The 14,423-nt window shown below is 41.9% G+C and overlaps 1 protein-coding gene across 1 annotated transcript in view; it reads right to left on the bottom strand.

The window, feature by feature from the left end:
* The window catches only part of ZNF236 (zinc finger protein 236), a 134,129-nt gene that overhangs the window by 26,194 nt on the left and 93,512 nt on the right, over positions 1-14,423 (bottom strand). Inside the window, exon 27 of the mRNA XM_031658648.1 lies at positions 8,738-8,925. Within this exon, the coding sequence (XP_031514508.1) occupies positions 8,738-8,925 (188 nt within the window). The remainder of the gene's footprint in view (positions 1-8,737; positions 8,926-14,423) is intronic.

Below are 14,423 nucleotides of genomic sequence, written 5' to 3'. Positions count from 1 at the left end.
AGGGGAACATGGAGTGATGGCTCATGGCTCCAGGTTTCTTTAAGGGGTGATGAACTGCTCTAAAATTAGACCACAGTGATGGCTGTACAACTCTGTAAATACACTGAAAACCATTCAATTGTATACTTTAAACAATGAGGTGAACTTATATAAATTACATCTCAGAGTCTCTACATGTGTGTATATTTACAACACACTTATTTGCTTAGAAACGCATACACAATTTTGCTATGCTATAGAAAACGACTGTAAGTCTTCTTACCAGCTCAGCACACCTCTAGCTACGAGAATGGATCTGAGAGAATAAGAGAGAATGAGAAAGGTAGGGTGGTATGGGGCACAAGAGCAGAGAGGAAGCTGCAGCTTAAAGGGTCTGAATATCTACTGCAAATGCTGAATTTATAGAAGCGATTCAGCATGCAACTTGAACTGCTGCAATCAGCACTGATTCTAAACATATTTCACACACAGTTAAAACCGTGGCTGATCACAGGAAGCGTGGCTGATGTTGTTGGCTCCTGTGCTTTAAGATGAGGGGTGTTTCTCAATGTCTTAGGGAACTATGCAAGCTGAGGTCCCAAAAGGAAAGTTAAGAATTGAGGAGGGGATGCTGTATTAGTCCGTTTTCATGCTGCTGATAAAGACATGCCTGTGACTGGGCAATTTACAAAAGAAAGAGGTTTAATTGGACTGACAGTTCCATGTGGCTGGAGAAGCCTCACAATCATGGTGGAAGGCATGGAGGAGCAAGTCACATCCTACATGGATGGCAGCATAGAGAGGAGAGCTTGTGCAGGGAAACTTCCCTTTATATAACCATCAGATCTCATGAGACTTATTCACTATCATGAGAACAGCACGGGAAAGACTTGTCCCCATGAATCAATTACCTCCCACCAGGTCCCTCCCACAACATGTGGGAATTCAAGATGAGATCTGGGTGGGGACATGGCCGAACCATATGAGACACAGTAGAGGAAAAATAGGACTGAGCTGGCATTTTTAAAAACTTCCTTCATCAGAGAATTTCAGGTTCACTTCTTAAGGGAAAGAGCGGCAGGTGGCAAAATAGAAGTCAAAAATATACAAAGTCATCATCAGGGATTCCAGAAAAAGAGAGATTCTAAATTAATTTGAGTTCCTTACTTCCCATAAGCAGCTTTTTAAAAAAGCAAAATGAGGCTATTTTAGGTATCTCCATATATCAGCCTAATTTTTTACATAAACATCTAAATTGAAAAGTTCTTTTTCTTTTTTTTTTTTTTTTGAGATAAAGTATTGTACTGTCACCCAGGCTGGAGTGCAGTGGTTTGATCTCAGCTCACTGCAATCTTTGCCTCCTGGGTTTAAGTGATTCTCGTGCCTCAGCCTCCTGAGTAGCTGGAATTACAGGCATGTGCCACATGTGTGGCTAATTTTTGTATTTTTAGTAGAGATGGGGTTTCACTATGTTGGCCAGGCTGGTCTCGAACTCCTGACCTCAGGTGATCTGCCTGCCTCAGCCTCCCAAAGTGCTGGGATTATAGGTGTGAGCCACTGCACCCGAAGTTCCTATCTATACTAATAAAGCTTCACGTTCCCTACCCCCCTACATAGAGAAGTTGATTGAACATTGCTAGTTTCAAATACCAGTGAATGCTACACTTTTTTGTGACATGTCTGTTGCCAGCTGCTGCCACCACCCTTATCAGACTACCCAATTTGAAAAATTGTATGAATCAACCTAGATTTATTAATTCACATTTATTTTATTAATCAAAGACCAAAAAAACTGCTGGTCAGAAATTCTGATGCACATAAGAACCAACTGGCTCAATAAATTCATATATTCCCAAACTAAAGGTAAGATATTTGAGAGTCTTAGCTTATACAGGTATATCAAGGGAAAAATTACAACTTCTTATTGTTTTGAAATAGCAAAATTACAGAAATAAAGAACAGAGTGGCAGACGCCAGGGTTAAGAGGGTCTTGAAGTCATTATAAAAAGCAACATGAGGGGTCCTTGAGGTGATGGAAATATTCTGTATCTTGGCTTGTCATTGATAATAATAGTTTGTGATATTATATGACAGTTCTGCAACATGCTCCTATTGGGTGAAACTGGATAAGTATATATGGAATCTCTCTGTACTATTTTTTAAAAATTGCCCGTGTGTCTACAATTATCTCAAAAATTTTAATTAAAAAAACTTGAAATCTATGTAATTTACTAGCTTATCATTTGTGTTTCAATTGCAAACCTTAAGTATTCTTTTTTTTTTTTTTTTGAGACAGAGTCGTGCTTTATTACCCAGGCTAGAGTGCAATGGCACGATCTTGGCTCACTGCAGCCTCCACCTCCCGAGTTCAAGCGATTCTCCTGTCTCAGCCTCCTGAGTAGCTGGGATTACAGGCACATGCCACCACGCCCAGCTAATTTGTTGTATTTTTAGTAGAGACGGGGTTTCACCATGTTGGCCAAGCTGGTCTCGAACTCCTGACCTCAGGTGATTCACCAGCCTCGGCCTGCGATTACAGGCGTGAGCCACCACACCCAGCCAACCTTAAGTATTCTTAATGCAAATTTCCTGATTTAAAAATCAGTGTCCAATAAAATCTATACTCAACAATTAGCTATACTTACGGAAGTGATACACAAATCGGCTAAAACAATATAAAGGTTATTTACTTTTGGTTTGTATTATTATTTGCAGTTGGTTTCTTTGCTATATTTGGTTTACACTGAGGTAAAGATTACAGGAATTTGCCTTCCCCTGGAGCACATGAACTTTGCAACATGAGAATGTAACAGCAAGCACTGAGTCCCAGCAGAGAGGAACGGGGCAACAGCTGTTGGCCCTGGCAGCTGGGGCAGCTGCGTCAGAGTCACAGGGAGGGTGGGTGATGAACAGCACAGATGCCAGCCCCACCCATGACTACTGAATTAACTTGAGCCTGCTGGGACCCAGGGAAGTCAATGTTCGACTAAATCTGAGAAATGCTGTAAAACATGAGAAAGGGCTGGATATTGATGAAAGGCATTCCATGCAATAACACACTTCACTATACTATTACCAAGTACCCATAAATCAACCTGATTTCCTGCTCACATGTACTATAATTTCATTAGAAATATTTTTCTTAGCAGTTCATTTTACTGGCCTATACACAACTCTTAATAAACTTAAAACAAAACATTGTGCCTCAATAAAAATGTGAAGATATTTACAAGAGTAAATATGAATGACTTGTAAAGGATGAAGGCTAAGAAAGGCACAAAATTAAGAAAGCTTTAAATAGTATGGACCAGATGACTCTTGGTGTTAAACCTACAACTAACTTGTTACTTCAGAATCAGCCTCTTTTCCCATCAGGAGTCTGTAATAAGATTTGCCAATTTCTGGGTCACCCCACAGTCAAATTTAGACTTAAAAAGCCACATTCATATCTCTAAAAACAAAGTTTTAAATGTTTTGCACCTGGCCAATTATCTGTAATAATAAGAGGTTTTTTTTTTTTAATGACAAGAATTAGTATACAAGAGAATTCCCCTCATGAATAAGTAAACTACTTCTTGTATTCAGAATAAGAACTAAAAATCATTTTGCTTTCTTGAATAGATTTTCTACATGCATGTTTACACCTCCTGATAGAACTGTCAGACTTCAGTGGCCAAGCAGGACACACAACTACCAGCGGCCTGCTCCTCCTCCCCGCTGAAGAGTCTAAAGTTTGGAACAAATACATCAAAATTATATTTCAAAATTAGCTAACTTTCTCTGAATTAAAATTATCATTTACTCCAATATTCTTCCAAAATTGGGCCCTTTCCAAGTTTTAAATTAGGATTAATTATGTACTTACAAAAACATATACATTCCAAACTTTTTACTATTATGGACTCAAATTTGCCCTTTTATTTATTTTTATTTTTTATTTTTTTTGAGACAGAGTCTCACTCTGTCTGTCACCCAGGTTGGAGTGCAGTGGCGCGATCTCAGCTCACTGCAACCTCCACCTCCTGGGTTCATGCTATTCTTCTGCCTCAGCTCCCCGAGTAGCTGGGACCACAGGCACCTGCCACCTTGCCCGGCTAATTTTTTGTATTTTTAGTAGAGACGGGGTTTCATTGTGTCAGCCAGGATGGTCTCGATCTCCTGACCTCATGATCCGCCCGCCTCGGCCTCCCAAAGTCCTGGGATTACAGGCGTGAGCCACTGCGCCCAGCCACATTTGCCCATTAATTAAGAATACTATTTAAGTAAACTAAGACCACCTTTCTTTGTTTTTAGGAACATTTTCTTTCATGGATTTTATAAATAAATAAAAAATAATACATAATAAGTTTATGTGACTTTCCTATCTTTTAAATATGTACAGTAATTTCTACGTTTATATTACTGTTTCCTTCAGTTCCTTTAGGGAGATTCTTATTTTTCCATGCACAGAGTGCAGTGTCCAGGGTGGTATAATGCTAAACAATTTGATTTCTTCACATTGGATCTCTTCCCTGTGCTATTAGTCCGTTTCCTCATTAAATTCAAGGAGCATGTGTCATTTTAAGGAATCAATATTAAATCATTCGACATTTATCCCCTAGTGAATAACTCTTAAATGAACAATCATCATTACACACTGGTTAATTTCTCTTGACCACCTTCTAATTTTCAGGTCAAATTTTTATTATCATAAACAATCATAATAATTTATGTATTTACAGACATTTTCTTATAGGTTCATTAATCTCTTGACAATAAAAAGGTGGTTTTGTTGCTACAAGGATTCATTATGTTTAGAAAAATACCATTCATAAAGCTAAGAAAGGTTTCATCTGGTTTTTGCAAGTTTTCAGAGTAATAAACCAGCATAAGTCTAAGTTTGCCAGCTAACAGAAAAAAGATTCAAATAAAGCTACACAATTTCTACTGGATATTTTAAAATTACTTATTGGACAATGTATGCTAATTAATCAATTTGGTTTACAAATTTTGCATATGAAGTACAGAAAAGAATATACAAAATGAACTTAACCCACCAAAGCTTAATAGAAACACTAATGTATCTGGCTAGACACAGGTTCCAGAGGACCCACCCGGCTCCTGCTGCTCACAAAGCCTCCTGCTCCCATGTCCTCAGGCCAGAGTGGAAGGGCTGATGGGGGTGGCAGGGAAGCACTAACGGCAGGGTGTGTGGCTGCAGGCACAACCTGGACGCCAGGCACAGGAGCCACCTGCGCAGTGGGTGGGAGGGAGAGGGCGTGGCAAACGAGGTACTTCTGGCAGCTCAGCAGACAAAGCCCGAGTCCACGTGACGTGGCAGGGGCCAGGCAGGAGCCAGAGGGGCAGCTGATGGAGTCTGTCCTGAGGCGCTGGGGACCCACGGGACTTCTGTCCCAAAAGCAGCATCCTAAATGAGACAGTGACCCCACCAGGGGACTGGTGTGGAGCCAGGGAGCCTGGGTTGCCTGCTGGTGAGGACAGCAGGCCCAGAAACGGGCCACAGCACATCCCAGGGTCATCACTGCCACCAAGGCTTCACTCTACAGCCCTTCTTGAAGAACATCCTTGGAGAACCACCTGCCCGCTCACAAGGCTCCCGGGTGACCCACGTGCACTACACCAGCAGTCCCTACCCTTTTTGGAACCAGGCAGGCTGGTTTCGTGAAGAAAAGTCTTCCACGGATTTGAGGTAGGGGGTGTTGGGAGATGGTTTCAGGATGAAACTGTTCCTCATCAGGCATTAGCTAGATTCTCATAAGGATCACACAACCTAGATCCCTCACATGTGCAGTTCACAACAGGACTCATGCTCCTCTGAGAATGTAATGCCCCAGCTCATCTGACAGGAGGTGGAGCTCAGGCGGTAATGCTCGCCGGCCCACACGCACCCCGGCTGTGCGGCCAGATGCTAACAGACCATGGGCAGGTACCAGTCCACAGCCTGGGAGTTGGGGGCCAACTGTTCTACAAAAAAGGCATGGGACATCCTGGCAAATATCTGCAGACTTTAAAAATACAACCTGGAAAATACTGAGAACTACTTACTGAACTTTCACTTCAACTGTAGTGGATAATTCTCAAAGTGATAAAACTTAACATACAGAAAATACTCTCATAATCATTGAAATAAATGCCTTTCTGGGTTTTTCTCATCAAACTCAATCCCCACCCTCCAAAAGTTATTCAAAGGCATCTAACTAATTAAAATTTATATTTTAAATAATTTTTACTTCTTTACTATGTCTTTAATTACTATAGTTAACAGTCTACAATAAGAAACACACCAGGGACCCTGGGAGCTGACTCACACATGTAACAGGACAGTCACCGTGTTCCCAAATGCAATGCTAGGGTAGTCCAATGCACGTTACGCCCTTAAGGCTTTGCAAGACAACAGGAAGTGTAAGGTCATATTTACAGTCGTCATCATTTAAATATAAAAACATCTTAGCAGCAAATAAAAAGGTGGGAAAGACAAATGGACTCCGAGTTAGTGTACAGACTCCGGTACCTGGATTTGAAGCGTGTTCTTTGAATGGTAAATAAGTAAAAGTGCTCTCCCATCCAGCCTCCCCCCGCCCACTGCCTGCCCCAGACCTCAGGGGGCTTCACTAGGCCCTGAGATACAGTAACCAAGATCACAGGTAGGAAAGAAGAAGACATGGCTGGTCCACCATAATCATCATGCTTCCTGCATCTAGGAAAGCACACCTCAGGAATTTACATCTTAGGATGGGTACTTTTTTGTTTATTTGTTTTTGTTTTTGAGATGGAGTCTCACTCTGTTGCCCAGGCTGGAGTGCAGAGGTGTGATCTCGGCTCACAGCAATCTCTACCTCCCGGGTTCAAGTGATTCTCTTGCCTCAGTCTCCCAAGTAGCTGAAATCACAGGCGCCCGCCACCATGCCCGGCTAATTTTTGTATTTTTAGTAGAGACGGAGTTTCCCCATGTTGGCCAGGCTGATCTCAAACTCCTAACCTCAAGCCCACCTCGGCTTGCCCAAGTGCTAGGATTACAGGTGTGAGCCACCACACCCAGCCAGTTGACTATTTTTGTTCCAACCACAATTTTAAAACATGATACGAATTGCTAATATTTAGAAGGTTAATTATGTGACAAGCAGGAGTTGATGGTGCATAAGAGCAGGTGAAGAAAGGGTGTTAAACTCCATAAGCAGTCATGCTCTCCGCACAGCTCAGGAGGAATGCCTCTGAGTGAGATGCACGCTCTGCTTCCCAGCACCACATGTGGCTGTCGGGGTTGCCCGACAGGTCCCTGGGGGCAGGACGTAGGCAGGGCTGCTTGACTACAGACAGGTCACCCAGAGGGGAGCCCCTGTGTCCAGCGAGCAGGAACCCTGGCGTGCGGTGTGCCTGGGTCACCTCAGAAGAGGATAGTGGCTGTGCAGGGGTCCTCGGTGAGGAGCCCTAGGAGAAGCCTATTTGCCAACGACATGTGAGTATCCCACAACCCAGGGAGACTGACTGAACACTGAAGCAATGCAGAGGAAATGCTGCTATTTCACTAATGAAAGGGACTAGAGCTTAGAGAGGTCATTTCTTCAGCAAGTGGCTGTGATAGTATTAGGACCAATCCTGCTCTAGATGCCAAAATCTGTTTTTCTTGTACGGTGAGCCTAAAAAGCAGAGACAGAACAATCAAGGAATGTGTTTTGGTGAAAACAGCCTCAGCTTTTGTTTTGAGAGGGAGAAGGTCTCACTCTGTCGTCCAGGCTGGAGTGCAGTGGTGCAATCACGGCTCACTGCAGCATCAACCTTCCAGGCTCACCCAATCCTCCCACCTCAGCCTCCGGAGTACCCAGTACTACGGGTGTGCACTGCCGTGCCTGGCCCAATTTTTTATTTTTTGTAGAGACAAGAGTTTTGCCATGTTGCCATGACTGCTCTCAAACTCCTGGGCTCAAGGAATCCTCCCACCTCAGCCTCCCAAAGTGCTGGGATTACAGGCACGAGCCACCTGTGTCCAGCCTCAGCTTTCTAATTCTGCTGTGTATTTTGCTTCTATTACAACAGCCAGGAACAGACACATAGAAATCACAATTTACATCAACTAAGAATAGATTTTTTATAGTCAACTATGAAAATTCTGACACAGCCTTATTATAATTAGTCTTCAACTATCAAAATACGGGCATAGCTTTGTTACAATTCATCTTCATTATAACGAATCATAATGTATCATTATGATTTTCCTAATTAAACTCTGAAAGGTTTTTCAGCATCTTAGCTCAAGGAATCATGTAAAAATGTACACCCCTTTGGCACAGCACTTCTACTGGTAGGAATTCATGTAAGAATCTCAGTGACTAAGGGCATGAAAATTTCCATGCTACTTATTGAAACCATGAATACAACATAACGCCCATCAATAAACTTCATCTACATGATGTGTACACAAACTTATTTCTGCAGAAAGTTATAAATATGTACCTTATACATTCATATAAAGGTGTAGAAGGATATATACAATAAAATGTTAACTGTGGTTCCATTTGGTGGTGGGATTAAAGCTTTGGGTTTTATGCTTTACCTTATTTTTTTACATTCTTCCATATTATCTGAATTTTCTTTTTTCCCCTTTTTACATTTACTGTATTATTTTTTAATCAGAAAAAAAGCTACTTCGACTTTGAAAAAAAAATGCTCAGAATACATATTTAGGAAGGAGTCAATGAATAATGTTTTCAAAGACCACTTTTTGAAAGGACCTTTGCATCCCTCTCTGAGGAGCACTTGCCTGAGAGGTGATGTTGAGTGTGACAGTGTCCAGGCCTCCAGACAGCATACCCTGAGTATCGGCCAGCGTCAGCGTGACACTAGCGTCACCTCCCACACCCGACGAGGACATGACCAGGTTCTGAGTCGAGATGGCCGATGGAGACATCGGTGTTGTTGAAGGAAGGCTTCCGCTTGTAGTGTTAAGTTCTACAAAAGAGGCGAAGTAAGTAGGTCAATGGGAAGGCCAGACAAGTCCAGGTGTAAGGGCACAGGGAAAGCGATGCTCCCACCTGCATGCAGGAAGCAGCATTCATGCTGCCTGAGGTCTCCAAGCTGCACCAAAGAAATCACAGGGTCTTCAATTCTAATTTTAGGATAAAGCTTTTCTTAGTTTTTAAACATCTTTACGCATGAATATACTGTGCTTCTTAATTATAACACATACAGAGAAAAACCAGTAAACAAAGAGTGAAAATGTGACCCCGCAGTTCCAGTCACAGCTACTACTGTAGAATGAAAACTCAGACAACAATTTCCAGGGCACTGTCCCCATCCACAACTAAAGAGACCAGTTGAAGAAAGGAACCAAGTATGATCCACTGACGAATTACTAGTTCCAAAGCTTACAGGATAAATTTGACCATCTCTGCTCATTTTCTCACTTTCATCACCCTTACTGACTCTTATTCTAAAAGACAGGAGGTCAAAATAAACTTCATGAAATCCTTTAAATATTCATTTATCCTACATGACATCTTAATTTTCTTCGGAAAAGACAACAAAACTGAAATATCCCCCCCTTGTAGCCGATGCTAAGAGAAAAGAAGGTACCTGGCAAAGAAAGGTCTTTTCTTTTACAAAACAGACACTCATGCACCTTGCTGACAGATGAGACGGGGTCAGTATGGGATTATCAAAGTCCTATAGTGGGCACCAGTGAACACAACGTTGAAAGGATAAACACACGGGCACACATACGCACACTCACTTTATCTGACAGTCGAGCCATCCATTCATCTAAAATATGTATTCCTCATCCACTTGTGCCTGCCACTGTGCCAGGCGCTAAGGATGCCGGATGACAACCAAAGGAGAAAAAGCTATTTCCTAACCAGGTTTCAAAACAAAACAAACACGCTCCTGTCAGTACTTTGCTGTGACTTGGGTCACATCAGTCCAGCGCTCTCCTAGGAGTCAGGGGCCAACAGGAAAACTAGGTTACTTACTTGTCGCTGGAGTTCTCCAAATACAATGCCTCCACAGATCCACACTCCTGGGGTCCCACACTGTGCTGCACAGACCTGGAACCTTCAAAAGCAGTAGAACCATTAGCAGGCTGGGAGGCTCGAGCGCTGAAGCAGCCGCCGGGGCTCCACAGATAGCTAGGTCAGACCCTCCCGCCTGCTCCAGCGTCCACACAGAGTGCTGGCGGGAGCCCGAGGAGTGTGGCCTTGTGGAGGATGTCTGCATGTGCTAAGCGTTCCAGTGACCAGTACAGCAGCCGACCTAATAGCTGTCCTTCTAAAATTCCCTCCACACACCCTTACTGCACACTAGCCTGCGGGTACGTTTTTAACATGAGTGGTCAAAACTGTGGAGAGGCTGGGGCGGGGGGGCAGGTGGCAGCTGCCAATGAGCTTGCACAGAGGGAGGACAGGGAAGAGAGGCACGTGCCTGTGAATCTCGCCCAGGATCACATATAGTGCCAAGGCGAAGGCAGCACACAGCAAAAATGCAAACCTCACCCCAACTGCTGAAATAAAGGAATCAAAGATCTTCTCCCCACTCCCACCAGTCAACTAATCCTGACTTTCTAGTGATTATTAAGGTATCAGAGATTCTGGGACTGTGCAGCATGAAAAATGCAAAAAGATACAGAAGGCTTGTGTTTGATTAAAGTGAAACCTGACACAAAGTTCAATGAAAACAATAAACAACTTCAGACAGTGCCAATGTTCATATTTCAACTCAAACAGTGAACCTTTAATAATGTCCTAATTCAACGGATTTTCCACAAAGAGGATGATACCAGTTCTAGTACAACTGTCCTCAATATGATTGAAAAGAACACGTGACTAGAGCAGAAAAAAGTTGAAATTTCTTAAGCATGCAGTTAAATTACAAGCTACAAATAGCTCTTAACTATCTATTTGTTAAAAGCTACAATTTTATATTCAAATTAAATACTCTTAGCATGAAAATGAAGATCCCACGCTGATGTGAAGATTGTAGACTCTTACTTTTATTCTTCACTTATTTTTCTGAAACCACTGTTCCTCCAGCATGTATAGAGCAATACAAGTCTGACTTTATGATTCTGACTCAAAAATAAGTTTAAAAGATTAATAAACCATACACTCATCACACCCAACATTATCTTAAATCTCTTGGGATATTGCCTCATAGCTTCTAAGAAAACATAATTTTATAAGGTTCTAAAAATAGTTTAAAAGATATGATATCAGTTTTTTCTTGCAATTAACTTAAATGTGAGAAGAGAGAAGGTGGGGGCGACAGAACAGGAGAGAAGCATTGGGGTAGCCCCTCGTTCCCAAGCATCCAGGTCACTCACAGGGACAACTTGTGAGGATAAGAATGTCCTCTTCAGTTTTAATACACACTGGCAAATAGAAAATGTTAAATTGTTGAACTATTTAAAATTAAAATAAGTGATTATACTTAAATGTAGAAGAAACTAAGGCTAGAATAACTTTACAAATAAATAGAAAACAAATACTGGTCTTTGCTTTCATTGAAAGTAGAACTCAATTTATTCATCAAAATTATCTTAAATTTAAAAGTGGGTGAAGGTAAGAACAAAAAGATAATACTCATTTGAGATGAATTCTTTCAAAAGTTGTGCTAAATTTCTCAAGCCTCTATCAAGACTACGATCTGCTTCTGAGGCAGTACTTACATTCTACGGGAACATGTTTTAAGAAAAACTCTTTGTGTCAGATTTGGGAATGGATGTTGCTGGGATGAAACTCTGAAATAGTCTTCAACTCCTCCATCACAAATCTGAACAAAAGCATGTGCTTTTATCCTGCATGTGAAATTGTGAGTAATTGTCTCACTTGGATTTATTCACAAATCCCTAAGTGGTGATACACTTCTTTCAATGCCTTCGATTAAGATGAAACAGCCACAGTTAACCTAGAGGCTGATGAGTCTTAACCAAACCTTGCTTGCATAGAGAATCAAAAAATAATAATAGCCACATACATATTCATTATGCTCAACGCAAGTTTGGTATGGGCATTAGAGGTTTTTAATTGAGTGTTTACTTTAGAAGAGCCATGTTTAATTTCAAAATAATGTCATTTTAATTTCAGTTATTAGTGGTGTGGCCTCAAGCTAGATCTGAAACTGACTATGACTCTAGATAAATATTGCTCACTAAGAGGCAATCTCCTAACTACTATTACAGAGGTGAGATCCACTAATAATTATAACTAGGACCAATGGGATGTGTAAGCCACTCTAAAAACATCTGCTTAATATTAAGGATTGAGTGGGTCAATATATGAAGAATTGCTTCCTATACCCAGGATTATTCAAAGATGCTAAAGGTATTCAAGAACATAAGACAACTTACTTGATCACATAAAATAAACCCTATATTTAAGAATAGCTAATATAACATTAGTACACAAATATTCTTTAATTATGCATTCATCTTTTAATGTCACCCAATCCCTTGAAAAGCTTTTTTTTTTTTTTTTTTTTTTTTAAATTTAGCAAGAGGGATATAAGCTAAAGTAGCCTGAGAGAGAGCGTGAGAGAGAAAGAGATTTATTTTCTCAGCTGGCTTTTTTTTTTCTTCTTGAGACAGAGTTTCGCTCTTGTCGCCCAGGCTGGAGTAGAGCAATCTCAGCTCACTGCAACCTCCACCTCCCAGGTTCAGGCAATTCTCCTGCCTCAGCCTCCTGAGTAGCTGGGATTACAGGCACCCACCACCATGCCCGGCTAATTTGTTATATTTTTAGTGGAGACGGGGTTTCACCATGATAGCCATGCTGGTCTCAAACTCCTGACCTCAGGTGATCCGCCCACCTCGGCTTCCCAAAGTGCTGGGATTACAGGCTTGAGCCACCATGCCCGGCCTCAGCTGGCTCTTTAAAAAAAAGGTCTAAAAGAATAATAATTTTTAAAATGCAAATCAGCAAAGTGGGTATGTTGCTGTCTGTACAGAAATATCCGCGCATAACATGTGGGAGCCTTGCACCCACTGACTGAGGACAGCTCGCCTGCCCTGAGAGGACCCTCACCTGCGTGTGAGATGCTGGTGTGACACTTTCAACATGTGTCTGTGGAGGTGAATTTATAGGTACAGCACTTACTACCGAACTAGCCAGATCGCAGGAGTTTAAAGAAATGCGGGCAGCCAGAGCAGAGCCCTGGAGTGCATGCGCCCTCATTCCACCCAACTTCTTCCTTCGGTCAGAACATCCCCAATTCTGAGTCAAGCAACCTGCTGCACCTGCAAACATCCAGGATCACCAAGAAGCACAAACCACTCCACTCAAACTGAAACTTCTACAACCTGACTTGTCTCTCCATCAATGTGCCAGGGGCTCACTAAGGATGTTGAGCAGAGTTTCCAGGAAGACATGAGGCTGCACCGCTGACAGCCAGTTTCCTGCTCAGTGAGGCCAGCTAGCAGGGCGTGAATCCAGACATCTCACCCAGAGCCCTGCACCACGAGCGACCACCGCTCGCTTCGGCCCACACACAAGCAGCACGTCTTCACACTGCAACATGAACCAGGCAGCGGGGGAAAGGTGATGAACTCACAGCCCAGGATTACAATTCTAGAGATGAGAAGAACACACTGCCTGATCCTTTAAAAACCACAAACTATGAGGTTTAGAAAACAGGAGAAAAACATTTGCTATGTAACTTCAACAATATATCATATATTTTGGATCTTCCAGGCATTAAAATATCCACACCTCCTTGCTTCAGCTAAAGGCCACCACAGGTCATGCAAAGTTGAGCAGCTGGCATGGGGAGAAAAGCTGCCCCACTCTCAAGCCCCTCTCTCAGCTCAGCCAGGACGTCCTCAAAGAAGTCGCAGGGCCACCCCCTGTGACATGTGCTCTCTGCACCATCATCTCTCCTTTATATATGGTTACAGCTGTAATTTTACAGTCACTTGTGGATTCTTCAAAAAATGTCTGCACTCCACTTGTTTCTAAGATCCAGAACGCAGGACCACCTCTGACCTGTCCAGAGTTATATTGCCAGATTTCGCGCAATTCTTACCACACAGCAGACACTACAATCTTTTATGGAATAAATGAACTATTGGACAAGAGGTCGTTTCAATTAAGAATTAAGCATGAAAAAAGGACTAGCTTTTGGGTACAAACATATCTGAAGATTACGTTTTTTTCCTTACAAAGTGATATACATAGTTGGAAAATAACAAGGCTAGGAAGTGAACGCAATCTCTACAAGGTGAAAAGAATGAGATAGGTGTGTTATCCTAAACTGTTAATGGTTACTTACAAAATTGTCATTATCTCATGTGAGCTCATTTATTACGCTGGTGCAAAAGTAATTGCAGTTTTTGCCGATACTAATATGTTTATTTTCCATAAAATTATATGCTTTAAAATATTAGAAAGCTGCCTCCTTTCCATTTTTCTATTCTATTTTCAGCTGGTGTCAGAAAATTCTCACTGGAGGGCAGAAGTAAT

The sequence above is a fragment of the Papio anubis genome, chromosome 19, assembly GCF_008728515.1.
Source record: "Papio anubis isolate 15944 chromosome 19, Panubis1.0, whole genome shotgun sequence".
Classification (NCBI taxonomy): Eukaryota; Metazoa; Chordata; class Mammalia; order Primates; family Cercopithecidae; genus Papio; species Papio anubis.
This window is presented reverse-complemented; position numbering and strand designations above follow the sequence as displayed.